Genomic DNA, 27,757 nt, shown 5'->3' on the forward strand with positions numbered 1-27,757 from the left:
ATATTCCAACAGTGGCCTAACCAATGTCCTGTACAGCCGCAACATTACCTCCCAACCCCTGTACTGAATACTCTGACCAATAAAGGAAAGCATATCAAACGCCTTCTTCACTATTCTATCTACCTGCCACTCCATTTTCAAGGAGCTATGAACCTGCACTCCAAGGTCTCTTTGTTCAGCAACACTCCCCAGGTCCTTGCCATTAATTGTATAAGTCCTGCTAAGATTTGCTTTCCCAAAATTAAACTCCATCTGCCATTCTCAGACCATAGGCCCATCTGATCAAGATACTGTTGTAATCTGAGGTAATCCTTTTCGCTGTCCACTATACCTCCAATTTTGGTGTCATTTGCAAACTTACTAACTGTACCTCTTATGCTCGCATCCAAATCATTTATGTAAATGACAAAAAGTAGAGGACCCAGCATCGATCCTTGTGGCACTCCACTGGTCACAGGCCTCCAGTCTTCTACCTTTGAGCCAGTTTTGTATCCAAATGGCTAGTTATCTTTGCATTCCGTGAGATCTAACCTTGCTTATCAGTCTCCCATGGGGAACCTTGTCGAATGCCTTACTGAAGTCCACATCTACTGCTCTGCCCTCCTCTTTGTTACTTCCTCAAAAAGCTCAATCAAGTTTGTGAGACATGATTTCCCACACTCAAAACCATGTTGACTATCCCTAATCAGCCCTTGCCTTTCCAAATACGTGTACATCCTGTCCCTCAGGATTCCCTCCAACAACTTACCCACCACCGATGTCAGGCTCACTGGTCTATAGTTCCTGGCTTGTCCTTACCATCCTTCTTAAACAGTGGCAGCACGTTAGCTAACCTCCAGTCTTCCGGCACCTCACCTGTGACTATCAATGATATAAATATCTCAGCAAGATGCACAGCAATCACTTCTCTAGCTTTCCACAGGCTACATCTTTTAGGGTACACCTGATCAGGTCCTGGGGAATTATCCACCTTTACCCGTTTCAAGACAGCCAGAACTTTCACCTCTGTAATATGGACATTTTGCAAGGTGTCACCATCTATTTCCTTACAGTCTATATCTTCCATATCCTTTTCCACAGTGAATACTGATGCAAAATACTCATTTAGTGTCTCCCCCATTTTCTGCGGCTCCACACAAAGGCCGACTTGCTGATCTTTGAGGGGCCCTATTCTCTCCCGAGTTACCCTTTTGTCCTTAATGGATTTGTAAAAACCCTTTGGATTCTCCTTAATTTTATTTGCCAAAGCTATCTCATGTCCCCTTTTTGCCCTCCTGATTTGCCTCTTAAGTATACTCCTACTTCCTTTATACTCTTCTAAGGATTCACTTGATGTATCCTGTCTATACCTTACATATGCTTCCTTCTTTTTCTTAACCAAACCCTCAATTTCTTTAGTCGTCCCTATACCTACCAGCCTTTCCTTTCACCCAAACAGGAATATACTTTCTCTGGATTCTCGCTATCTCATTTCTGAAGGCTTCCAATTTTCCAGCTGTCCCTTTACCTGCGAACATCTGCCCCCAATCAGCTTTTGAAAGTTCTTGCCTAATACCGTCAAAATTGGCCTTTCTCCATTTTAGAACTTCAACTTTTAGATCTAGTCTATCCTTTTCCATCATTATTTTAAATCTAATAGAATTATGGTCGCTGACCCCAAAGTGCTCCCCCATTGACACCTCACTCACCTGCCCTGCCTTATTTCCCAAGAGTAAGTCAAGTTTTGCACCTTCTCTACTCAGTACATCCACATACTGAATCAGAATCTTGTCTTGTACATGCTTAACAAATTCCTCTCTATCTAAACCCTTAACACTATGGCAGTCCATGTCTATGTTTGGAAAGTTAAAATCCCTGACCTTAAAAAAGGACGGATTGCACCTAAATTGGAAAGGGACTAGTATACTGGCAGGGAGATGCCCTATTTTTCTTACAGATAGCTGAGATCTCCTTACAAGTTTGTTTCTCAACTTCCCTCTGACTATTATGGGGTCTATAATACAATCCCAATAAGGTTATCATCCCTTTCTTATTTCTCAGTTCCACCCAAATAACTTCCCTGGATGTATTTCCGGGAATATCCCCCCTCAGCACAGCTGTAATGCTATCCCTTATCAAAAATGCCACCCCCCTCCTCTCTTGCCTCCCTTTCTATCCTTCCTGTAGCATTTGTATCCTGGAACATTAAGCTGCCAGTCCTGCCCATCTCTGAGCCATGTTTCTTTAATTGCTAAGATATCCCAACCCCATGTTTCTAATCATGCGCTGAGTTCATTTGCCTTCCCTGTTAGGCCCCTTGCATTGAAATAAATGCAGTTTAATTTATTAATTCTACCTTGTCCCTGCCTGCCCTGACTTTTGACTCGCTTCTGTTCTCAACTGTACCAGTGTCAGATTGATCTCTTTCCTCACTATCTCCCTGGGTTCCCAACTCCACCTTACTAGTTTAAATCCTCCCAAGCAGCTCTAGCAAATCTCCCTGCCAGTATACTAGTCCCTTTCCAATTTAGGTGCAATCCGTCCTTTTTTAAATTCCTGCCTAACTTTCTGTAATCTCTCTTCAGAATCTCAACCTTTTCCCTTCCTATGTCATTGGCTCCTATGTGGACAATGATCTCTTGCTGGCCCCTCTCCCCCGTGAGAACATTCTGCACACTCTCTGAGACATCCTTGATCCTGGCACCAGGGAAGCAACACACCATTCTGCTTTTTTGCTGCTGCCCACAGAAATGTCTGTCTGTACCTTGAACTAGAGAATCCCCTAACACAATTAATCTCCTGCACTAGCTGCCTACCTCTCTTACCTTTCCTGGAGTTAACCCATCATTGTGACTGTCTGAGACTTTCCCCCCTTTCTGTAATTGCCATCCATTACATACTGTTGCTGTTGCAAATTCCTCATTGCTTCTAACTGTCTCTCCAACTGATCCATTCAACCTGATAAGATTCGAAGCCAGCAGCATTTATGGCAGATATAATCCGCAGTAACCCTTAAACTCTCTTTAAACTCCCACATCTGACCTTCTTACTTTTATAATCTATGCCACAACTAATAAAGGCAAATACCTTGTATGCCTTCTTTATCTGTCCTGACACTCTTGGAGATATGTGGACAAGCGCCTAAAGATTCCTCTGTTTCTCTGAAGTTCCTCGTGTCCTTCTATTCATTGAGTGCTCTCTTATCTTGTCATATCTTCCAAAATGCATTAGAATTAAATCCATCTGCCACTGATCTGCCTGTCTGATCAACCTGTCTCTATCCTTTAATCTAAGGCTTTCTTCCAAACTCTCAAATATCCGGCCAATCTTCATGTCTTCCACAAATTTATTTTGTTGACTCCAGTAACATTTTCTACAGTATCGTTTATATGTATCATGAACAATAAAGGACCAAGCAGTGATCCCTATGGTTTGTCACTGTGATTATATCCTTTTGGCTTTTAAGTTCTCAGTTTAAGTTCTGGAATAATAATTCTGCATTTGTTGTTCTCCAGTCCTCTGACACCCCATCTGTAGACAGAGAACTTGAACATTTATGTGAGAGCCCCTGCAATTTCCTCCCTTGATGTACCTCATCTGGCACTGGCAGTTTATTCATTGTAAAGCTTGCTAAAACTGCTGATACTTCTTTCCTCTGAATGCTAACTTGTTCAAGTATATCACAGTCTCTGATTTCCATATCTACATTGCCCTTCTCTATTATGAATACAGATACAAAGTAGACACTTAAAACTTCAGTTATGTCTTCAGACACACAGATACCACTTCTTTGATCAAAATGGATCTTACTCTGTCTCTTTTTTATCTTTTACTCGACATTTACTTACAAAATGCCTATTAGCGCTTTCTCATTTCCCATCTTTGCTCTCCTAATTTCTTTCATAAATAACATACACTTCTCTAGGGTATCTACTGTTTTGACCTCTCCATATCTGTCAAAACCATCCTTTTCCTTCCTTATTCATGCTTGTACATCTCCTAACATCCAAGGCCATTCGATTTCTTGGTTCTAATCTTCACCTTTACAGAAACATGTTGGCCATGCACTCTTACTATTTGAATATCTCCCATAGTTATAGAGTCATAGAGATGTACAGCATGGAAGCAGACCCTTTGGTGCAACTAATTCATGCTGATCAGATACCCAAAATTAGTCTAGTCCCATTTGCCAAGTCCCACTTGGCCCATATCCCTCTCAATCCTTCCTATTCATATACTCATCCAGTATTAATGTGGAGTTTTCTTAAAGTAGCAGCTTCCAGTCCACTTTGGCCTGATGCTGTCTTCCCTTATTGAAATCGGTTTTCCCCCAGTTCAGAACCTTTATTTCTGCTCCGTCTTTTTCCTTTTCCAGAATTACCTTAAAACGTAATGAATTGCGGTCGCTATCAATGAAATTCTCCCTTCATTGCACATTTTGCACTTGCCCGTCTTCATTTGCTAACTTCAATCCAATACTGTCCTTCTCTAATCGAACTTTCTATGAACAGAATTAAAAGGCTCACCTGGACATATTTTAAAAAGTTGGTCCCTTCTAAGCCTTTCATAAATTGTCTCTCTGAGTTAATATTGAGAAAGTCAAAGTCCTCTTTTATTATTATTCTATGTTTTACTCTTCTGACTTTAGTCTACCAATCTATCTTCCTATTTCTACTTGACTGTTGGGGTGCACACCCAGCCAAATGATCACCCCTTTTTTGTTTTTATGTTCTCCCCATAGGGCTTCATTTGAGGAAACCTTTGAGATATCATCCTAATTACTGCAGTAATTGACTCCTTGATCAATACTGTGACACAAGCTCCTTTTTTATATCGTCTTGTCTGGACGTTCCATACCTTGGAATATTGAGCTGTCAGTACTGTCACTTCCCAAACCATGTATCACACCCCCATGCTTTTATCAACGCCCTCAAATCATCTGTCTCACGAGCAAGACTCTATACATTAAAGTAAGTGATATCCAGCCTTGCCACATTTCCTTGTGCCCTAAGTTTATTGTATTCGCACTGCCTTCTAGATTGATTTGGTTGATCTCCCATATTTATTAGCACAACCGCCCCTACTGTACCTTCTTTCTGCATTCCATCCCCCTATCAAATCAGGTTAAATTCCCACTAAACACACAAGCAAAACTCTCCACAAATATTTTTTGGGTCCTCTCCTCTTCAAACCATCATACTTGTATAGTCTCACCTTCCCCTGAAACAGCCCCATCGACAAGCTATTCGTCCTGCTCCAACTCTTCAGTATTCCTCTGTTCAGACATCTAATCCTATGCTCACAAGCATGTGGAATCAGGAGTAATTCAGAAATTGCAATCTTCTAGGTCAGGTATTTCAATCTACTGTTTAGCTTACATAAATACTTATTGGAGGGCCTCATCACTTTTTCTAGACATATCATTGGTCCCAATGTGAGTCACTGATCATTTGCCATTCCCTTTCAGAATGCCCTGTAGCCACTCAGCAAAAACCATGGACACAGGGACGCAACATGGCATCCTGCCACCATTTCTGCAGCTCTTGTTTTACCACTTTCTCAAATGAGATGTAAAAGGCTTCTACATCCTTCTCATCAAATTTCGGCAGTCTTTGTATATCTTTAAACAGATCCCCACCAGTCCTTTGGCTACAATGGGTTTGCTCATCTATACCCCTCACTATTGAATCTTCCATCAATATTTTTCTGTCTCTCTTTCTGTTCCCTGCTTTTCTATCTAGACTCTGGCTGCATCCCCACAGGAAGTATCATTCTCTCTATTTTCCAACACAAAAAATCTATTCTTGAGTGAGATGCATGCTGAGGCTTTCCTGATGATCTGCCTGTGTTCATCCATCTAACTGATGGTCACACATTCCCTCTCTACTTTAAATTCATGGGATATGGGTGTCACTGCTTGGACCATCACTTATTGCCTATCCCTAACTGCTAGAAGGCAGTTAAAAAACAACCACATTGCTGTGTATCTGGAGACATATATACACCAGACCAGAATGGCATATTTCTTTTCCTAAAGGACATCAGTGAACCAGATGAGCTTTTCCTGATAATCGACAATGGTTTCATGGTCATCAGTAAACTCTTATTTCCAGACTAGGATTGAATTCAAATTCTACCATCTGCCATGGTTGGATTCAAACCCAGATCCCCACTAAGCCCAGACTAGATTAATAGTCTAGCAATAATACTACCAGGCCATTGTCTCCCCCAATGCCTAACTTCATTTTCTTAAGCTAAAAATGTACCATCCATTTAACAGGAAGCCTTGTGGATGCACCGCAGTGCCTCCAGCTGACCTTCAAGCTCTAAAACCTTCAAACCAATGGCACCTCTGCATCCAGACTGCCAGGAGCATTCAACATTTCCATATACTACAGGTTGTGCAACACTGACTGAGCTCCTGTGCCATACCTTGTTTTAGTCTGAAACTTACTTCCCTTAACTTTAATTTCAATCACTTTCTCTTCTCATACTTCGGTTTATTTATTTTCTTGTACAATATTGGCCCTAACTTTCACTTACTTTTAGTGCTTATGAATTCATCCACCTTTGAAAAACAATACAATTTTCAAATTCAAAGCAATTTACAGATAGTCCGGAAGAACAGTTTGTTACTCTCCAATGATCTTGCAGATTTTCTATAATGTCACTCTTGTTTTTCCGAAATCAATACAGGCTGGTTCCCAATTGTGCTTCTGCTTCACCCAGGTAAGTGGGAGCCTTGGGTCTGATTTATACTCTCCCCAAATGCACACTGCTCCCACACAAATCTAATGTCTCTGCTACTGCCAAAGAAATTGCCTGCCGCAGAAGATATTAATTCTGGATTAGTGGTGCTGGAAGAGCACAGCAGTTCAGGCAGCATCCAAGGAGCTTTGAAATCGACATTTCGGGAAAAAGCCCTTCATCAGGAATAAAGCCTTTATTCCTGATGAAGGGCTTTTGCCCGAAATGTCGATTTCGAAACTCCTTGGATGCTGCCTGAACTGCTGTGCTCTTCCAGCACCACTAATCCAGAATCTGATTTCCAGCATCTGCAGTCATTGTTTTTACCTCGCAGAAGATATTAATCCAATTCCTGCTTGTTGTCCACAGATCCTCCTATATTGTGATGATGCTGTCACTTTAACAAAGTTATTTTGCCCTTGGTTGTATTTAAGAGAGGTTGTAAAGTCAGTGGTGCCAAAATGTCTGAAAAGACCCAAGTTTAACAATGGCAAGGAAGTGGCCAAATCTGCCAGTTCAGGTTTTTTCTAGTTTGGTTTAGTTGTAATAGTGAGAAGCTGCTGGTTGCTGTAGCAGCAAAGCTGCTGTGATGCAGAGAAAGATGATTTTTGACTGACTTTTCTCTCTGAAATCTCTCCTGACTGTAAGAACCTGTGTTTATGGGATGTTTAGGGAATTGGAACAACTTCTTAGTTAAGTTGCTGTCTCAGGTCAGTTAAGTTTTCTGATAACGTTATTCAAATTTCCATTTTCTTTAGTTTGTGTTTCAACTATTGTGTTTAAATAAACTATTTTGCTTAAAGCCGAGTATCACACCTGGAGTATCCACTTCACAACTGTCTTTAAAATAAAAAGAAGTTAAGGTCTGGGCTACCTTCTTAAAATATTTTGAGGAGACCTGACCTGGACCTTAAGAGATAGGAGGCTCTTGTTGGGATTTATTCGATGATTTCAATTTAGGATTAGGGTTGTTAGACTCAAAGGCAATGGGTGGTAGGTGTTAGTTATTTTATTCCAGGTTTTAAATTCAGTTGGTTTAAACAGTGCTTTGTGCAGTAAAGGCTTATCCAATCACTAAGAATTTTCTGGAGTTGGCAGAAGTGACTTTGGGGTTTTACAAAAGATGAGCATGGCAAAGTTGCTGGAATTGGCAGACAAGCTGAGGTTGGTATTGCCTTCATTTGTGAGAAAAGAAGTGATAATTACAGTAATAACTCGATATTTGAATTTGCTGGAAATGCAATTAGACTCTTTGGCAATAGTTGAATTCCATTGCAAATGAGGTGGCTTGAACATGAAGAAGAATTGAAACAGCTTGAATTATGAGTAAAAGCAAAGGAAAAAGAAAAAGAATGAATCACTTTAGCAGAACAAAAAGAAAGGAAAGGAAGGCCTGAGTAGAACAAAAAGAGAAAGAAAAAGAAGTGGTGAAATAGACAGAATGTGAACTTCAGAAACTGACACTTAGGCAGGAAAGTTGGCTTAAAAAGATGGAGGTAAGGGTAGAAAGTAGGCTTGGTGAGGAAGATAATGAAGATGAGCAAACCCATTGTAACCAAAGGACTGGTGGGGATCTGTTTAAAGATATGCAAAGACTGTCAAAATTTGATGAGAAGGATGTAGAAGCCTTTTACATCTCATTTGAGAAAGTGGTAAAACAAGTGCACTGGCATGTGGTCATGTGGGCTTTGTTGATTCCAGCTTGACCTAGTGAGGTATTTGCAATACCATCAGAGGAAGTATCTGGGGCATATGAAGAGGTGGAGAAAGCCATCCCAAGTGGATATGAGCTTGTGCCAGAAGTTGACAGACAACAGTTCAAGAATCTAAGAAGGGACTCTAGTCAAACATACATTGAGTTTGAAAGGATCAAACAAAGAAATTTTGATAGGTAGATAAGGGCATTAAAAATAGATCAAACATATGATGTCTTAGATAGACAATTATTTTGGAGGAGTTCAAAAATTCACTTCCTGAGGTACTGCAAACTCATATGGAAGAGCAGAAAGTTAAAACGGCAAGCTTAACAGCTGAAATGGCTGATGATTATGAGTAGGCTCACAAATCAAAGTTTGCCTTTCAAAATCAATTTCAATCTATGATAGACAGAAATTGGGGAAAACAGAAATCCTTACATGGTAAAGCAAAGGTAGATCTTTGTGAATATCATGAGTAGAACTTACCACAGTGGAAAAAGGAAACCCTTGAAGGGGAAAGAGAAGTCAAAAAGCTCTGGCTTTTTCACTGCAATAAAGTAAGCCATGTGAAATCACTGCGTTGGTGGGTTAGAAAAAGCACTGGGAAGCAAGATGTAGGAAAAAAGGATAAGCCAGTGAATTTTGTTGAAGTGGTCAAGGAAAGCACAGTGAAGGCTAAAAAGCTGTATCAGAAAGTACAGCCTGGTCAGAGGTTGGTTAAGGAGGAAGTGCCAGATCTTCTTAAACCATATACTTACGATGGTAAGGTTTACTTGCACAGGTTAGGAGCAGCAGGTAAAGACATTACATGATTAAGAAATATGGGATTATGTCAATCTTTGATGTTGAGAGATGAGGAGATCCGCAACTCAGAAGGACTTTTGAGGAAGTGCTAGTACGTGAAATTCATGGTTAAACGAGAAGTACTAGTGAGGTTAGAGTGTTCAGTGAAAAGTGGAGAAGTGGTGGTCGGAGAACTGAAAGAACTCTTAGTTCCAGGAATACAATTTGTCCTTGCTAATGATATCATTAACAATAGTTAGGAGTGCTGCCTACTGTAGTTGAAAAGCTAGTGGAAAATCAGACAACTAAGGTATTACAGGAAGCATATCCTGAGATTTTTCCTGACTGTGTGGTAATGAGGTCATAAAGTCACCAGCTGAAACTGGAGGAGAAATCAAAGAATACAGATAAGAAAGTTGAAGCAGATTTATCAGAGAAACTATGTTTGATCAAATGATTGAGACATAACAGGAACAGATGAAAGACAAATTGGATATTTTCAGCTCAGAGAAATTAACTGAGTTACAACAGAAAGATGAAAAACTGAAGCAATTGTATCAAAATGCATACAGGAAAGAAGAACCTTAGTGTATCCTTGAGTGTTAATATCTTAAACATGAAGTCTTGCTGAGGAAATGGAGACCATCACATATTATGGCAGATGGGAAATGGGCAGACGTTCATCAAGTTGTATTGCCAGTGGATTATAGAAAGAATGTGTTGTGGGTAGCACATGAATTACCAGTAGAAAGTTACTTAGGGGTCAGAAAATCTCAAGCCAAAATACATTTTTACTGGCCTGGACTGCACAAGGATATAGCTGAATTTTGTCAAACAAGTCATATATGTCAGGTAATTGGAAAACAGCGGCAGTAATAAAACTCACACCTTTATTACCCATTCCTGCATTTGACGAACCTTTTACAAGGGTCTTAATAGATTGTGTAGGACCCCTATCTAAATCAAAAAGTGGGAATTAGTATTTGTTAACAATAAGGGATGTGTCTGCTAGATTTCCAAGGTCATTCCATTATGCAATATTGCAGCTAAAAGGATTTTAGAAGAGCTGCTCAAATCTTTCACTAGATATGGACTACCCACAGAGATATAATCAGATCAAGGGTAAAATTTTACATCAAAATTATTCAAGGAAGTTATGGACAATGTAGGAATAAAGCAATTCAAATCCAATGCATATCATCCAAAACCGAGAGGAATGTAGAGAGGTGGCATCAGACGTTTAAGACTATGTTAAGGGCTTATAGTCAAGACTATCCAGATGACTGGGATTAAGGAATTCCACTTGTACCTTTTGCCACCAAATGAATTGAACAAATTCAGTCCATTTGAATTATGTTTTGGGCTTGAAGTGAGAGGACCACTAAAATTAATTAAGGAGAAATTAGTGAGTCAGAATTCAGAGACCACATATTTGGACTATGTGTCAAATTTTAGAGAACAGTTAAATAGAGCAGGGAAATTGGCTACACAGCATCTGAAAATGTCACAATATATGATGAAACAAGAAATTTTAAAAACTCTCAATTTTGCTAACAGAGATAATGTGTTAATGTTACTTCCTGTGATAGGTGAACCTTTAAAAGCAAGGTTTAGTGGACCTTATCAAGCCAAGAGAAAATTGAGTGCATTGAACTATTTGATAAGGACTCCAAATAGAAAGAAATTTAACATAGTGTGTCATGTGAATATGCTCAAAAGGCAGGGAAGGAAAGCCAAAGGAGACTGTGTTATTGGTTACAACACAGAATGCAGAACCAAGTTCAGAGTATTCTGAATTAGGCATTCTCAAGTTAAATTGGAGAATGAGGCAGTTGTCAAACATTGGGTTAAATGATTGAGTTACCTTCCAGAGGAAAATTGAGATGACCTGAAAGAGTTATTGTCATTGCATGGGGAGATATGTGGAAGTAAGCTGGGGAGTACTAGTCTAATTATGCATGCTGTAGATATAGGAAATGCTGTTCCAAGTAAGCAACATCATTATAGACTTAACCCCCTAATTTGGCACAAGTTCAAAAAGATATTGAACGCATGCTCCAGGACAACATAATTGAAGTGAGTTACAGTGACTGGAGCTCATCCATAATAATGGAGCCAAAACCAGATGGTACCCAATGGTTATGTGTGGACAATCACAAAGTTAATGCAGTTACAAAGTCTGATTCGTATCTGATTTCACATTTGGGAGCATGTATTGAGAAGGTGGAAGCAACTTATACTTCTAAGTTGGACTTACTCAGAGGGTTCTGGCAGGTACCTTATCTGAAAGAGTGAAGACAATTTCTGCTTTGTAACACTGAATGGACTGTATCAATTTAAAATAATGTAATTTGGTATGAAAAATGAGCCAGCCAAATTTCAAAGACTAGTCAATCAAATCATTTCTGGATTATTCGATTGTATGGTATACATCGATGACCTGGTGAATTTTAGTCACACATGGAAGGAACATTTGCAGCATTTATGAGAATTATTCAACTGACTTCAGAAGGCAGGCTTGGTGATTAATGTGGCTTACAGTGAATTCGTCAAAGTCCATGTCACGATCTTAGGCTATGTTATCGAACATGGACAGATGGCCTGACAAAATGTGAAAACAAAATGTTATTGGGGAGTTTCCTGTACCATCAACAAAGAGAGCAGTACTATGATTCCTGGGATTGAGTGGGTTTTATCACTGAATTAATGAAGAAGTGCAAGAAGTTGATGGCCTGAAAGCTATGTTAAGCACTGCCCCAGTATTATCGATACCTATGCGAAGCTATTCAAGGTCACTATTGATGCGAGTGATGTGGGCTTCGGTGCTGTACTCTTACAAGAAGACAGTGAGAAGATAGAAAGACCTATCAGATATTTCTCCAGGAATCTGAACATTCATCAACAGAAATATATTTGATAATTGAGAAGGAGACCTTGAGCTTGGTGGTGGCATTACAACATTTGAACATTTATGCTGCCAGTAAAGTTTCTGAGACAATCATTTAAACTGATCATTACCCATTGAAGGTTTTGGAGAAATTTATGGACAATAATTCCAGAAGCTTATTATTGCAGCCATTCAACTTGAAAATTATACATGTGGCAGGATGAGAAAACATAATTGCTATGCATTTTCGAGATTTGGTTAACAAAACAGAGGCCTGCAGTGACAGGAATAAAGACTGAAATAGAATACAGTAGTGCATGTTTGCATGGTTTTGTGATGTATATGATTTGTAGTCTACTAATACAGTAAGACGGAGAATCGACGTTTCGGGCATAAGCCCTTCTTCAGGAAGGGCTTATGCCCAAAACGTCGATTCTCCTTCTCCTTTGACGCTGTCTGACCTGCTGCGCTTTTCCAGCAACACATTTTTAAGCTCTGATCTCCAGCATCTGCAGTCGTCACTTTCTCCTAATACAGTAAGACTAAAGGGTTTAAAATGAAGCCACCTTTGTATAGTGAAACTGTATTGGGGAAGGTGTGACGATACTGTCACTTTAACAAAGCAATTTTGTCCCTGGGTTTTTTAAAGAGAGGTTGAAAAGGCAGAGGTACCAAAACGTTTGTAAGGACCCTAGTTTAACAATGGCAGGGGAGTGGCCAGTTCTCCCAGTTCAGCTTTGTTACAGTTTGGTTTAGTTGTAACAGTGAAAAGTTGCTGGTAGCTCTAGCAGAGAAGCTGCTGCTGTGCACAGAAAAGTTCCAAGTTTCAGCAGATGATTTTTGACTGACTTTTCTCTCTGAAATCTCTCCAAGCTGTAAGGACCTCTGTTAGAATTTACCTTTTGCTAATGGTTGTGGTTATGGGGTATTATGGGAATTAGAACAGCTCCTTAGTTAGATTACTGTGCCAGGTCAGTTAAGTTTTCCAATAACTAAGTTGTTCTAAATTCCGTTTTCTTTTATTTGTGGTTCAACTGTTTTGTTTAAATAAATTCTGTTTTGCTTAAAGCTGAGTGGTTTGATCAGCTGCATCACACCTGGAATATTCTCTTCATGTCTGCCTTTAAAATAATTAGAAGTTAGGGTCTGGGCTACCTACTTAAAATATTTTGAGGAGGTCTGCCTGGTCCATAAGAATATTCAATTTTTTTTAAAAAATAGTCCTTACATAGTATTCAGGGCATTAATTCACTCACACCTATCACAGATGAAATACAACTTACTTATTTTTCTGCAGTATTTCATAGTCTTGAACTGGCAATCCAAATAAACGCTCTCCAGATGAGTATGTCACAAACTTTCTCCATAAGTCATCAAACCAACTCTGAAATAATTTATGAAATGAGGATTAGTGGTTGCGTTACTGATTCTTAGCATTATGATCATAGATTACATTCCTTCCTCTTACCTGCAAATTTTTAAATTTTGTTTGTTCTCATATAAGTTTAAGTTGCTGATTCGAACTGCAGCTGGAGTAGACCATACAGTCCCTCAACTCTATTCTATCATTAAATTAGGTTAGGTCTGATTGTATTTTAGCCCAAGCTATCCATCTCAGGTACAGAGAGCAATTAATTAAACATGTGGTATTTTAGGTTTAATTAGTAGAGTCATAGAGTTGTAGGCAAATCTTTTGTCCAAGATTTCCATGTGACCAGATATCTTAAATTAACCTAGTCCCATTTGCCAGCATTTGGACCATATCCCTCTAAACTCTTCCTATCATTTACCCATCCAGATGCCTTTTAATTGTTGCTATTGCACCAACCTTTACCACTTCCTCTAGTAGTTTATTCCACACCCGCACCACCGTCAGCTTGAAAAAATTACCCCTTAGCTCCCTTTTAAATCTTTCTCCTCTTACCTTAAATCAATGATCTCTTGTTTTGGACTCCCCCCAACAGGAAAAAAGACCTTAGCTATTTATGCTATCTATGGCCCTTATGATTTTATAAATTTTTTATAAGGTTGCTACTTAGCCTCTGATGCTCCAGGGAAAACAGTCCTAGCCTGTCCAGTCTCTCCATATCGCTCAAATCCTCTGATCCTGGCAACATCCTTGTAAATCTTTTCTGAGCCATTTTAAGTTTCACAACATCCTTCCTGTTGCAGGGAGACCAGAATTGCATGTAGTGTTGCAAAGGTAGACTTACCAATGCCCTGTACAGCTGCAGCATGACCTCTCAATTCCTACACTTAATGCACTGATCAATAAAGGCAAGCTTACTAAATGCCTTCTTCCCTGTCCTATTTATCTGCGACTCCACTTTCAAAGAACTTTCGGTCCCAGGTCTCTTTGTTCAGGCATTTGGTACAAGAGCAAGGAGTTTATGCTGAACTTAGTTAGACAGTAGTTAGACAGATGAGAACCTGCCAGAAAGGGTGTAAGTTTCCAGAGAGTGTCTGGACAGTTTCCTGCAGCAATAAGTCTTGGATGCGATAAGGGGACAAGCAATTTTGGATCTAGTAATGAGCAGTAAGTCTGTCTTGATTAGTGACCTAAACATTCATGAGCATCTGTCAAATAGTGAGTATAATGTGATTGAATTTCATGTCGCGTTCATAAGTGACAAACAAAAAAATGGCTCTAGAATTCTGGGTTGAAGTCATGCAGACTTTAATAGGATGAGGCAGAGATTGTCCACAGTAAACTGGAAAGCGTTGCTAATAGGTAAAATAATCAAGGAATTTTGGAAGGTGTTCAAAGAAACATTTAATGCTATCCAGAAGCTGTTTATACCCATGGAAAAGTCCCTCCTCACAGAAAATACAGCCATGGACATCTAAGGAGGCAAGTACCAGCATAAAATTAAGAGAAAGGGCTTATTAAAATGTGAGGAACAGTACACATACCACAGAATGGGACAAAAACAAAGATAAACAAAGGGCCACAGAGTGACTTACAAGAGTGGCTAAAATGGATTATGAAAGAAAATCTGCAAGAGACATAAAAGACAGGAAGAAGAGATTTTATAGTTGTATGAAGGCTAAATGTGAAGGCTAGTTTAGAGTACTATTGGCCAACTGAAGGCTGAGAGTGGGAATATTGTCAAGTCCATGGGGAAATGGAAACATGCTGAATGATTATTTTGCTTCAGTATTCCCAGCAGAAAGGAGAAAGCTTGCCAGATGTCCCAAAGAAATTAAGAGAGGGACACGGTCTAAATAAAAGTAATTTATGTAAATCATCAGTAATGGGGAAATTAATGGAACTGAAGAGTCACAAATCCCCAGGACATGATGATTTCCATCCATGGATATTAAAGGAGATAGGAGAGCACATTCCTGTTGCCCTCACCATAATCTTTCAGTTCCCTGGATTCAGGAGTTGTACCTCTGGATTGGAAATATGCTCATGTCATGCCGCTCATTAAGAGGGGTAACAGAGGGAAACCAGGGAATTATAGACAAGTTAGCCTAACAGCTGTGGTGTGAAAATTGTTGGAATCTATAATCAAGGATAAGATAACTGATCACCTCAAAAAAATTCAGTTAATCAGGGAGTGTCAGCATGAATTCATGAAGGGTGGGTTATACCTGACAAACCTCATTGAGTTTTTTGAAGAGATGACAAAGATGGTGGACACAGGTAAGTCAATGGATGTTGTTTATGTGGACTTCCAGAAGGCTCATGATAAAGTATGTAAAATCCCCAGTTTACCTAACTTTCAGATCCATATTAGTATAAAACACTGAGCAAATGTTTCTACTGAACAAGAGTCAATATTTATTAAAGTAAAAAGCTCTAGCTGCAGGGAAACAATTATAAAATGTTGGCATGTAATGCTACTAATTGAAACTCTAATCCTTTCATATACTACCTCTTATACATACAAAAACAGACAAACAGACAGGGCAAAATGGATTGTTTGGCAGAGGGTCAGCATGTTGCTTTCATTATCTTATTCAGATGCTGGCTGGCTATTTCTTAAAAAGTCTCTGACTTATCATTTAAAAGTCATGGTTTACAACAACTATTGCAAGAAAGATAAACTGGTTTTCTTCAGTTTTCCAGTGAGTTTTGACTCAGAGAAAGTGAGGACTGCAAATGCTGGAGATCAGAGTCAAGAAGTATGTTGCTGGAACAGCAAAGTTGGACAGGCATCATCCAAGGAGCAGGATCCGAGGATTCCTAATGAAGAGCTCATGCTCGAAACATCGACTCTCCTGCTCCTCAGATGCTGCCTGACCGGCTGTACTTTTCCAGCACCACACTTTTCGACAGTGAGTTTTGACTGCAGAGAACAGAGAGACTGCTCCTGAGCTGGGTAAGAATCACACACTTCTCCCTCTCTGTCTTTCTGTCAATTGTTTCCCAGTTCCATGCTGTTCACTCACCTGAAAACTAACTATAAAGTTGTTGGCAGACAAAAAGATCTCTAACCTTGATAACTGGTCACTAGTCCATTCAGCAATCAACCTCTTTTTTCCAGGAAAAGCTGCATCTGCACACCCCTTGGTTCCAAATTATCTGTAACTCAAACTTCAGTTACTATGACAGTGCCTACAATGGGTGTTAGGTTATCAGCTTCCAGAATGTAAGCCACCTTTTCAAACTTTACTTTTAAAACTCTTTCTCATTTCAGTTTACATGCTTTGAAAACACAAAATAAAAATATGTGGTCTTTAAAGGGGGATGAATGAGAGGGCCGCAAAGGGAGGAGAAGCGGAGAAGTAAGGGGCTGCAAAAAGGGAAGAAGAGGTTTCAAGAGAGCATGAGGGATGACAATTGGTATACAAGTGGGCTCCAAATGGGACAGAGAGAAAGAGGGATGCAAATAGTTGAGAAGGACGGGTTTGTAAAGAGTTAAGATGAGGTCAACTATTAGGGAATGGAGACAAAACCCAAAGGGGAAAAGCAGGAGTCTGGACAGAGTGGTTGGTAGAAGGAGGCTATGATTGCAAAAGTGGGAGGTAGAGACTGTAACCGGAGGGGCAGATAGTTAGAAATAAGGCTGCAAGTCAAAGCATGGAGAAAGGGGTTTCAAAAAATAGAGATAAAACCTACCAGCAAAGGAATACTTAGGTAAATAGAAGTCTGGAAAACATGAAATCATTCAGTTAACTAATTTGTTCAAATTAGTATGGAATATCTAGCTTAAGTTTGCATATGTTCATGAGTTACAATAAGGGGAAGAAATGCAATGAATTCTATTGTAACTACCACTGTTTCCGTTGTTAAATTTAAATTTGGAATCAAATACTAAGGGTATATAGTTGCTTTGTTTCATTTTATCAGCATTTATGATAGAATTGCATTAGCTGTGATTAACCAGTCTTCAGAAAGTGTTTAATATGATTTCTATCTTGTGTACAAGTGTGTGAATTATTTCATTAAAAAAAAATTTGTTAGTAACTTATTCCTGTTGCTTTATACCAATTCAAGTACAGTGGGGTATAGGAAATGAATAATTTAGAGTCTTGGAGATGAACAACTTGGAAACAGACCTTTTGGCCCAACTTGTCCATGCTGACCAGATATCCTGACCCAATCTAGTCCCGCCTGCCAGCACTTGTCCCATATCCATCTAAACCCTTCCTATTCATATACCCACCCAGATGCCTTTTAAATGTTGCCTCCACCACTTCCTCTGGCAGCTCATTCCATACAAGTACCACCCTGTGTGAAAACGTTGCCCCTTAGGTCTCTTTTCCATCTTTTTCCTCTCACCCTAAATGTACGTTCTCTAGTTCTGGACTCCCCAACCCCAGGGAAACGACTTTGTCTATTTACCCTATCCATGCCCCTCATGATTTTATAAACCTATAAGGTCACCCCTCAGCCTCCGATGCTCCAGGGAAAATAGCCGCAGCCTATTCAACCTCTCTCTATAGCTCAAATGCTCCAAGCCTGGCAACACCTTTGCAAATCTTTTCTGAACACCTTCAAGTTTCACAATATCCTTCCAATAGGAAGGAGACCAGAATTGCACACAATATTCCAAAAGTGGCCTAACCAATGTCCTGTACAGCCGCAACAAGACCTCCCAACTCCTATACTCAATACTCTTTTTTTCACTATCCTATCTACCTTGATTCTACTTTCAAGGAGCTATGAACCTGCACTCCAAGGTATCTTTGTTCAGCAACACACCCTAGGACCTTACCAATAAATGTATAAGTTCTGCTAAGGTTTGCTTTCCCAAAATGCAGCACCTCGCATTTATCTAAATTAAACTTCATCTGCCACTCCTCAGCCCATTGGCCCATCTGATCAAGATCCCGTAATAATCTGAGGTAACCTTCTTCACTGTCCACTACATCTCCAGTTTTGGTGTCATCTGGAAACTTACTAACTATACCTCTGATGTCGACATCCAAATCATTTATATAAATGATGAAAAGTAGTGGACTTAGCAACGATCCTTGTGGCACTCCATTGGTCACAGCTCTCCATTCTGATGAACAACCCTCCACCACTCCCTTTGCCTTCTACCTTTGAGCCAGTTCAGTTTCTAAATGGTCAATTCTCCCTGTATTCCATGAGATCTAACCTTGCTAATCAGTCTCTCATGGAAAACCTTGTCGAACGCCTTACTGAAGTCCATATAGATCATGACTACCGCTCTGCCCTCATCAATCCTCTTTGTTACTTCTTCAAAAAACTCAATCAAGTTTGTGAGACATGATTTCCCACGCACAAAGCCATGTTGACTATCCCTATTCAGTCCCTGCCTTTCCAAATGCATATACATCCTGAGCTCAGGATTCCCTCCAACAACTTGCCCACCACCAACCTCAGGCTCACTGGTCTATAGTTCCCTGGCTTGTCCTTACCACCTTTCTTAAATAGTGGCACCAAAGTCTTCTGGTACCTCAATTGTGACTAGCGATGATAAGAATATCTCAGCAAGAAACCCAACAATTACTTCCCTAGCTTCCCACAGAGTTCAAGGGTACACCTGATCAGGCCCTGGGGATTCATCCACTGTTATGCGTTTCAAGATCTCCTCCCCTATGATATGCACATTTTTCAAGATATCTCATCTATTTCCCTTCATTCTATATCTTCCATGTCCTTTTCCACAGTAAACACAGATGCAAAATACTTGCTCAATTCCTCCCCCATCTCCTGCGGCTCCACACAAAGGCTGCCTTGCTGATCTTTGCGGGGCCCTATTCTCTCCCTAACTACCCTTTTGACCTTAATGTATTTGTAAAAACCCTTTGGATTCTTCATACTCTATTTGCCAAAGCTATCTCACGTCCTCTTTTTGCCTTCCTGATTTCCCACTTGGGTTTACCCCTACTGCCTTTATACTCTTCCAAGGATTCACTTGATCTATCCTATCTACACTTGACATATGTTTCCTTCTTTTTCTTAACCAAACCCTCAATTTCTTTAGTCATCCTGCATTCTCTATACCTACTAGCCTTTCCTTTCACCCTAACAGGAATATACTGCATCTGCACTCTTGTTATATTGTTTTTGAGGGCTTCCCATTTTCCAACCACCGCTTCACCTGTGAACATCTGCCCCCAATCAGCTTTTGAAAGTTCTTGCCTAATACCGTCAAAATTGGCTTTTCTCCAATTTAGAACTTCAAACTTTTAGATCTGGTCTATCCTTTTCCACCACTATTTTAAAACGAATAGAATTATGGTCGCTGGCTCCAAAGTGCTCCCCCACTGACACCTCAGTCACCTGCCCTATCTTATTTTCCAAGAGTAGGTCAGGTTTTATGCCTTCTCTCATAGGTACATCCACATACTGAATCAGAAAACTAAAATATGTAGTTCCCAAAGATCAAAAATTCATCCTCTATACAATTTTGAGCCCTCAAAATTTAAAAAAAAAACTTTTGACCCTGGCTTCATGGGGTTAGAAATCAATGTCGAGAAATAACCAAATTCATTTTCTCAAATTAACAGCACTGTCCGATCACATGTATTCTACTCAGACAGGGATGCCTTGTAACGATGATGAGATGTGGCATTGTCTGAAACATACAAAGACCTGAGTCTAACTGTGTTAAGCTGTCTATCAAAAAGTCTCTGGGACAACTGCCACAACTTGGGATAATTCTCCAGATATCAGTAAGGAGGACTTTGTAGGGTAAACTAGGTACTGTGTATTTTGTAAAATCCAGTACCAATGTTGACACATCTTTGTGATTTAAACTGTGGCATTTATATGTATAAATTTTAATGTTAGTTCCTGTAAGCTTGGATTTCTGATTTTAAATTAGTAGCTTGTGTGTTATCTGTACACCTGAAGTTATTAATTAACTTAAGAGCATTCCTGAAAGTATGGAAATTTATTTGAAAAATACCTTTTGATGTCTGGATGTAGGGTGAATGCATTTAGTGCACTAATTGACCTTTGCTTATCTTAGATTGTTTGAGAAATATGATAAATAATGGGGCCTCAAAGATTTGATGAACAGTTCTGAAATCTAGAACATAGAACATAGAACATAGAACAATACAGCACAGAACAGGCCCTTCGGCCCACGATGTTGTGCCGAACTTCTAACCTAGATTAAGTACCCATCCATGTACCTATCCAAATGCCGCTTAAAGGTCGCCAATGATTCCGACTCTACCACTCCCACGGGCAGCGCATTCCATGCCCCCACCACTCTCTGGGTAAAGAACCCACCCCTGACATCTCCCCTATACCTTCCACCCTTCACCTTAAATTTATGTCCCCTTGTAACACTCTGTTGTACCCGGGGAAAAAGTTTCTGACTGTCTACTCTATCTATTCCTCTGATCATCTTATAAACCCCTATCAAGTCACCCCTCATCCTTCGCCGTTCCAACGAGAAAAGGCCGAGAACTCTCAACCTATCCTCGTACGACTTCCTCTCCATTCCAGGCAACATCCTGGTAAATCTTCTCTGCACCCTCTCCAAAGCTTCCACATCTTTCCTAAAGTGAGGCGACCAGAACTCCACACAGTACTCCAAATGTGGCCTAACCAAAATTCTGTTGAGTTGCAACATCACTTCATGACTCTTGAATTCAATCCCTCTGCTAATGAACGCTAATACACCATAGGCCTTCTGACAAGCTCTATCCACCTGAGTGGCAACTTTCAAAGACCTATGAACATAGACCCCAAGATCCCTCTCTTCCTCCACCTCACTAAGAACCCTACCGTTAACCCTGTATTCCGCATTCTTATTTGTCCTTCCAAAATGCACAACCTCACACTTGGCAGGGTTGAACTCCATCTGCCACTCCTCAGCCCAACTCTGCATCATATCTAAGTCCCTCTGCAGCGACAACAGCCCCCCTCACTGTCCACAACTCCACCTATCTTCGTATCATCTGCAAATTTACTGACCCACCCTTCGACTCCCTCATCTAAGTCATTAATAAAAATTACAAACAGCAGAGGACCCAGAACTGATCCCTGCGGAACTCCACTTGTAACTGGGCTCCAGGCTGAATATTTACCATCTAATAACTGGGCTCCAGGCTGAATATTTGTTTTTCTTTAAGCTGAAGAGAAATGTCCTTGCAGATTTAACTTTGAGTGATCATGATTTAGAGATGCTGGTGTTGGACTAGGGTGTATAAAGTTAAAAATCACACAACAGCAGGTTATCGTCTAACAGATTTAATTGGAAGCACTAGCCTTCAGAGTGCTGCTCCTTCATCAGATGGGGAGTATAAGATTGTAAGACACAGAATTTATAGCAAAAGTTTACAGTGTGTTGTAACTGAAATTATATATTGAAAAAAACCTGGATAAAGACACAAACCCTCTCTCATATGCTCACACATACACTCACACACTGACCCTCTCACAGACTTATACCCCTTTACACTCAGACTCAGAGACATACACACACTCTCTCACAGACACCCATAACACGCCTACCCCCCCACTCCCCCAGCCACACACACACATAAGTTTGTGGGGTGAATCTGTACTTGCAGAATGACATTTTACTTTGCTCAAAAACTGCACAAATCCATGTAAGATTCTGTAAATCCGTTTTTTAGATTAGAATCAGTCTGACCATTGTGGCACAGATAACCTCACTCAGGGAAGCTCACACCTTCAATGCGACGACCTGTGAACTAATCTGAGCTCATCCCCGACACTATCCCATCATCATCTATGTGCTTATCCAAGGATTGTTTAAATCTCCCTACTGTGGCTGAGTTAGCTACATTGGCAGATAGGGCACTCCACGCCCTTACCCTCTGAGTAAAGAACATGTCTCTTACATCTGTCTTAAATCTATCACCCCTCAATTTGTAGTTATGCCCCCTCGTACAAGCTGACGTCATCATCCTAGGAAAAAGACTTTCACTGTCTATCCTATCTAATCCTCTGATCATCTTGTATGTCTCTATCAAATCCTCTCTTAGCCTTCTTCTTTCCAATGAGAATAGGTAACAATGATAACAATGCTTAAACAAGCAGCTAATCTTGCAATTAGTATTAAATTACTTACTTTTTCCAGAACATGTAGTAGCAATATTTTTAATCCTTTTAACAATGTTAAAAAGCACAAAAATAAGAAAGAAAATGTTTTTTTTCCAATGTATCAGGATTTCCTCAGTGTCCTGATGCACAACTTCAGTCATACACCCAATCTTTGAGTATGTGGAGATTGGAAGATTTGGCCAAGATTTTTTTTTCCAATGCATAATTTCTTTTCATTAATGCATTGCTCTGAAAATTAACTCTTACCTGAAAAATCTGTAATCTGGTACTGGCTTCTGCAGGTGGAATACCTGCAACCATTGGACCTTCCTAAAACAAGATAATATAACACAATGTTCACAGAAGTGTCGACATGTAGAGAAACAACAATGAATTTCTTTAATGGAATCTCAAACTAATAATCAAAATATAAAGATAATGTTACCAAGTGTAAACCAAGACTAAAATTAACACCTTATGTTTAGAGAGAGCTTTAAACTTATCAGCTATCGCTGTTGTCCTTCAATTCAAAGGTGACAGTTACCTGGCTTCTCTTATAGAGCTTCACGTAACTCAAATACCAAAACCAGACCATCACATTGTGGGACATTTCACAAGATAATAGGATCCAGAGAGCAGGATTTGCTTTCTTCTATTTTCTTCTCTGCTGCTTCTACCTCATAATTAAGGCATTTAAACTCAAACTATGTTGCAGAATGATGGAAAAATTGTTGACATTTGGAATAATTGGTAGCAAGCTCTTTCCAATCATTGATGTTAATGGTGTCTCTCTTCAAGGAGAGCTTCAGAGTATTTTTACAGCATTTTCTTTGTTCTCCCTTTTGAGAGCTTGGAGTCCATTTGAGAGCTTGGAAAGGACAAGTTTTGAATGAATACATATTGAGCTGCCTTTAAGAAATGTACTAGTGTTTGTTTGACACTCTTTCCCTTGTATACAGGCGTGCAATTGAGGTAGCTGGTGGACTTTATGTGGCAGTTTTATGGATTGCTGATAGCCCATTTATGTTTACCAAAACACAGAAAGTGATGACAGGAACTGGTCTGTACTCCAGGCTATTTGTGGCTTGCAGTGTTCTTTGTTTAAAAAAATAAATCACTGGCTGAGTAGTTCATAGAATGCGGAACTGGCTTAACTATTTTGATGCAGGATCTCCATGTCAATGATGGCCTACTGAGAGAGATGGCTGATGAAGTAGAAGAAGTGTTCAACATTAGATTAGATTACATACAGTGTGGAAACAGGCCCTTCGGCCCAACAAGTCCACACCGACCCTCCGAAGAGTAACCCACCCCCCTATATTTACCCCTGACTAATCCACCTAACACTACGGGCAATTTAGCATGGCCAATTCCCCTAACCTGCACATCTTTGGACTGTGGGGGGGAACCGGATCACCCAGAGGAAACCCACGCAGATATGGGGAGAATGTGCAAACTCCACATAGTTGCCTGAGGCGGGAATTGAACCCCTGTCTCTGGCGCTGTAAGGCAGCAGTGCTAACACTGAGCTACCGTGCCGCTCCCATATTCAAGACTTCTTGACATTGTTTTTAACATTCTTCCTGGGTCTGCCTGGCATCAATAGACCTTTCAGAGGAACCTCTAAGATAATTAATGTCACAATGGGAAATTGTTCTTAGCTGTAGCTATAAAGAAATATAATTATTCCCTTGAATATACTATCTCCTACACTTACAAAATTCCTTTACTCTACATAGACACAAATATTCTCTCATACACTGGAGCCATGACTACTTCACTTTTCACTCTCTAGACTTGCCCTTATCCTTGGAAGGATCAAGATATTGAACCATTTAGGTAAGGGAAAAGCTAAAATCTTATTTGCTTGATTCATCATCTTCCAAATCATCTTTTAAATCCTTCTCCCCCAAAGACTCTGGGGGAAAGCCTGAAAGATGGTTTCACCAATTTCCTGAACAAGTACAATGTTTCTTTGGAGGATGTGGAAGTCTATATATGCTGTTACAATGCAGAGCCAAACCCCTCTGTTAAATAAAATCAAATAACCAGAAAGGTGTGCCTCACCTTGTAATCTGTTAAAAGTTTAAGGGAGTGTAGGAGTACTTGCAATTTGCAATATTTAAAGAAAAATAACAATTTATTTTCATAACAGAACACTAAACAAAAAGTATTAAAAGTCCAAGCCCCCTTTTATTAACTAATTCCTATCTGACCCCAACTCTAAAAATGCTGCTCCATTAACACAATTATTAAACACTACATTAACTTAATCTCAAGTCTACACAGTCTCTATATTGTCCACTGTCTTCAATGTTCCGTCTGCTGATCTCCCTAGGTTGTCTTACTTTTTACTGTTTTTACAGGAAAAGGTGTGTTTTGATAGAGGGTACCTTCTTATTTCTTTGAGAGAAAGATGTTAGATGGGCAGTTAGCTCTCTGGCTCTACGGTAGTTGGTCTGCAGTTCGGTGGCAATTGCTCTCACCAATTTTCAAAATGAGTCAAACATGGACTACGTCTATTACCCTGCCTTCGTCAACCTTCCTGGTCACTTCATCAAAGAGCTCTAATAAATGTGTGATACATGATCTCCCATGCACAAAGCCATGCTGACTATTCCTAATTAAACCCTGTCTTTCCAAATGCATGTATATCTTATCTCAGAATCTTCACAAGTAATTTACCTATCACAGATGTTAGGCTTATGGGTTGACCAGTTCCCAGGTTTTCCTTTGTAGCCCTTTTTGAATAAGGGCACAACATTCATTACCCTTCAGTCTTCTGGGACCTCACCCGTGGCTAACAATGATGCAAAAAAATCAGCCAAGGACCCCACAATTCCTGCTCTGCCTCTTGCAAGTGTTCCTGGATATATCTGGTCAGGACATTTGAATTTTTCAATTTTCATTTTAATCCCACATCTCAAACCTCTGAACTTGCACTTGCCCAATTGGGCGTGAATTGTGATTTAAAATTATGACAAATTGATTGCTGACCCTGCAGACAGAGAAAAGAGTGGCATGCCGACTCTACATTAATCTATTTTGTAACATTAAGTTGGTTTAATATTGATTTTTACAGAAAAGCTTACCCTTTCATATTGTCGTCCATATTTGAGCACTTCTTTCTGGAAAACATCTACAGACTCCAGCAGATTAGCCTTAAATTTGGGTTGGACTTGGACCAATTCATCCTGCACATTTCTCTGTTAGGACAAACAATTATACCACAGTGTCAAAGATAAGCCCTGCAATTGTTTTGCGTCAAGTTAATCATGGGTAGTTTAAAACAAACAACCAGTTGAAAAGATCAGTGAAATAGAGTAATAGGTTTTGCTATAAAAACTGAAAGAATCTATTGGTTAATATGTCTAAATACTATCTAATCCAAGGTTATTGACCTGCGTTGAGCCGAGGTTTTTGGAAGGTTTTTCATCATGAAATCTTGCAAGCTTTCTTGCTGCAATAACAACCTATGGTGTCCCTCTCATCCAATATTTTTCCCATCATATAATTCTCCCTTCTTGGAACATCTTACCACTTAGCTGACATCCAATGAAAGACATGCATCTCGACAAGCACTATCATGCTGCATCAAAATCCAGCCAATTGAGCTAATCGATCCCTTGAGCTGAATAAGGTTTAGATAGGGCTATTGTTAATGTGATACCATTGCCCTTTGTCCTTCAACATCCTACTCCTTGCCTAGCCTTTTGTGCAAAAGTGCGCGTATGAATGAGATGGTCAGCAATGTCTGGGGCAGGGAGGAGTGCAGCATATGGTGATCTAATGCACTGGAGTTGCCCAGAATAGGAATCCTGGATCTGGTAATGGGTAATAAGGTTGGTTTAATAGACAACTTCAAATTAAAAGATCCACCAGAAAGTAATGATCATAACAGGATAGAAGTTAATATTTGTTTTGATTGTGAAAAACATGGGTAAGAAATGATTGTGTTTAATTCGGTTCGATGAAATTATAGTGAAGCGAAGATAGAATCAGCTAAAGTGGACTGGGAAAATAGATAAGCAGGAAAGACAGTGAGCAAGCCGTGGCAGAAACTTAAGGAGGCAATTCATTACTCTCAGCAAAAATACATCCCAGTAAGGAGAAAAATGTTTGAGAGGGATACACCAGCCATGGCTAAGGACAGTATAAAGCAGAGAGAAAAAGCATGTAAAGAGGCAAAAGTCAGTGAAAGATCCGATAAATTCAGAATCCAGTAAGGAAGACTAAAGAGATGATAAAGAAAATAAACTATGAGGGCAAACTAACAAGGAATGCAAACACTGACAATAATAGCTTCCTTAAATATATGGAAAGGAAGAGAGAGGTTAAAGAGAACATCGGCTTCTTAGAAAATGAACTGGGTAAATAGTTACTGGGTAAATAGGAAATGGAAGCGGTGTTAAATGATATTTTGCACTAGGCTTTATAGTGGAAGATACTTCAAGTATCCTGCTAATACTAAAGAAGACAGGGGAGGAATTAAATACTATCACCAGCACCGCAGAAGTAGGATAAGACAAGCTAATGGGCTGAAGGGCAGATAAATCCCCTAGTCCTGAAGGATTACATTCAAGGATCTGAAATGAAGTAGCTACAGAGAAAGTGGATGCATTGTTATAATTTTCTAAAAGTCCTGGAGTTTTGGAAACTGTCAAATTGACATTCCTATTCAAAAAGGGAGGGAAGTAAATAGTAGAAAGACAAAACATTCCCAATCTCTCTGCATGGCAAAGAAGCTCAATATCCCACTCCCACAATGTCCACCTGCCTCCCTCAATATCCCACTCCCACAATGTCCACCTGCCTCTCTCAATATCTCACTCCCACAATATCAGCCTGTCTCCCTCAATGTCCCACTCACTCAATGTCCTGCTCTTTTCCTCAATTTCCTACTCACTCAATATCTCCCTCCCTCCCTCGATGTTCCAATCTCTCAATATTTCACTCTTTCCCTCAATATCTTACACCGTCTATATGCCTCTCTCTCTCTCGACAACATGGCATGGCGTCCTCTCTGCCTGGTGATCTCCTGATCTCCCAAACTGAAGAAGATGTAATTTGGGATCTTTGTACCTGAGCTGGCACCATAAGCAGCAACGTGTACACTTTTCACTGTGCCCATTTGAATACATATGACAATAAAGCTACTTCTAATTCCAATCTATTGTTGGAAAATGTTGGAATCAATTATTAAGGAAGTAATAACAG

The 27,757-nt window shown here is 39.8% G+C and overlaps 1 protein-coding gene across 1 annotated transcript in view; it reads right to left on the minus strand.

Moving 5' to 3' along the window:
* The window catches only part of LOC122540179 (dynein axonemal heavy chain 8-like), a 1,249,383-nt gene that overhangs the window by 578,435 nt on the left and 643,191 nt on the right, over positions 1-27,757 (minus strand). The window contains exons 31-33 of the mRNA XM_043675521.1: positions 25,633-25,746; positions 22,808-22,870; positions 13,377-13,477 (exon numbers count right to left, since the gene is read on the minus strand). Coding sequence (XP_043531456.1) covers positions 13,377-13,477; positions 22,808-22,870; positions 25,633-25,746 — 278 coding nt within the window. The remainder of the gene's footprint in view (positions 1-13,376; positions 13,478-22,807; positions 22,871-25,632; positions 25,747-27,757) is intronic.

This window comes from Chiloscyllium plagiosum, chromosome 3 (genome assembly GCF_004010195.1).
Source record: "Chiloscyllium plagiosum isolate BGI_BamShark_2017 chromosome 3, ASM401019v2, whole genome shotgun sequence".
Lineage (NCBI taxonomy): Eukaryota > Metazoa > Chordata > Chondrichthyes > Orectolobiformes > Hemiscylliidae > Chiloscyllium > Chiloscyllium plagiosum.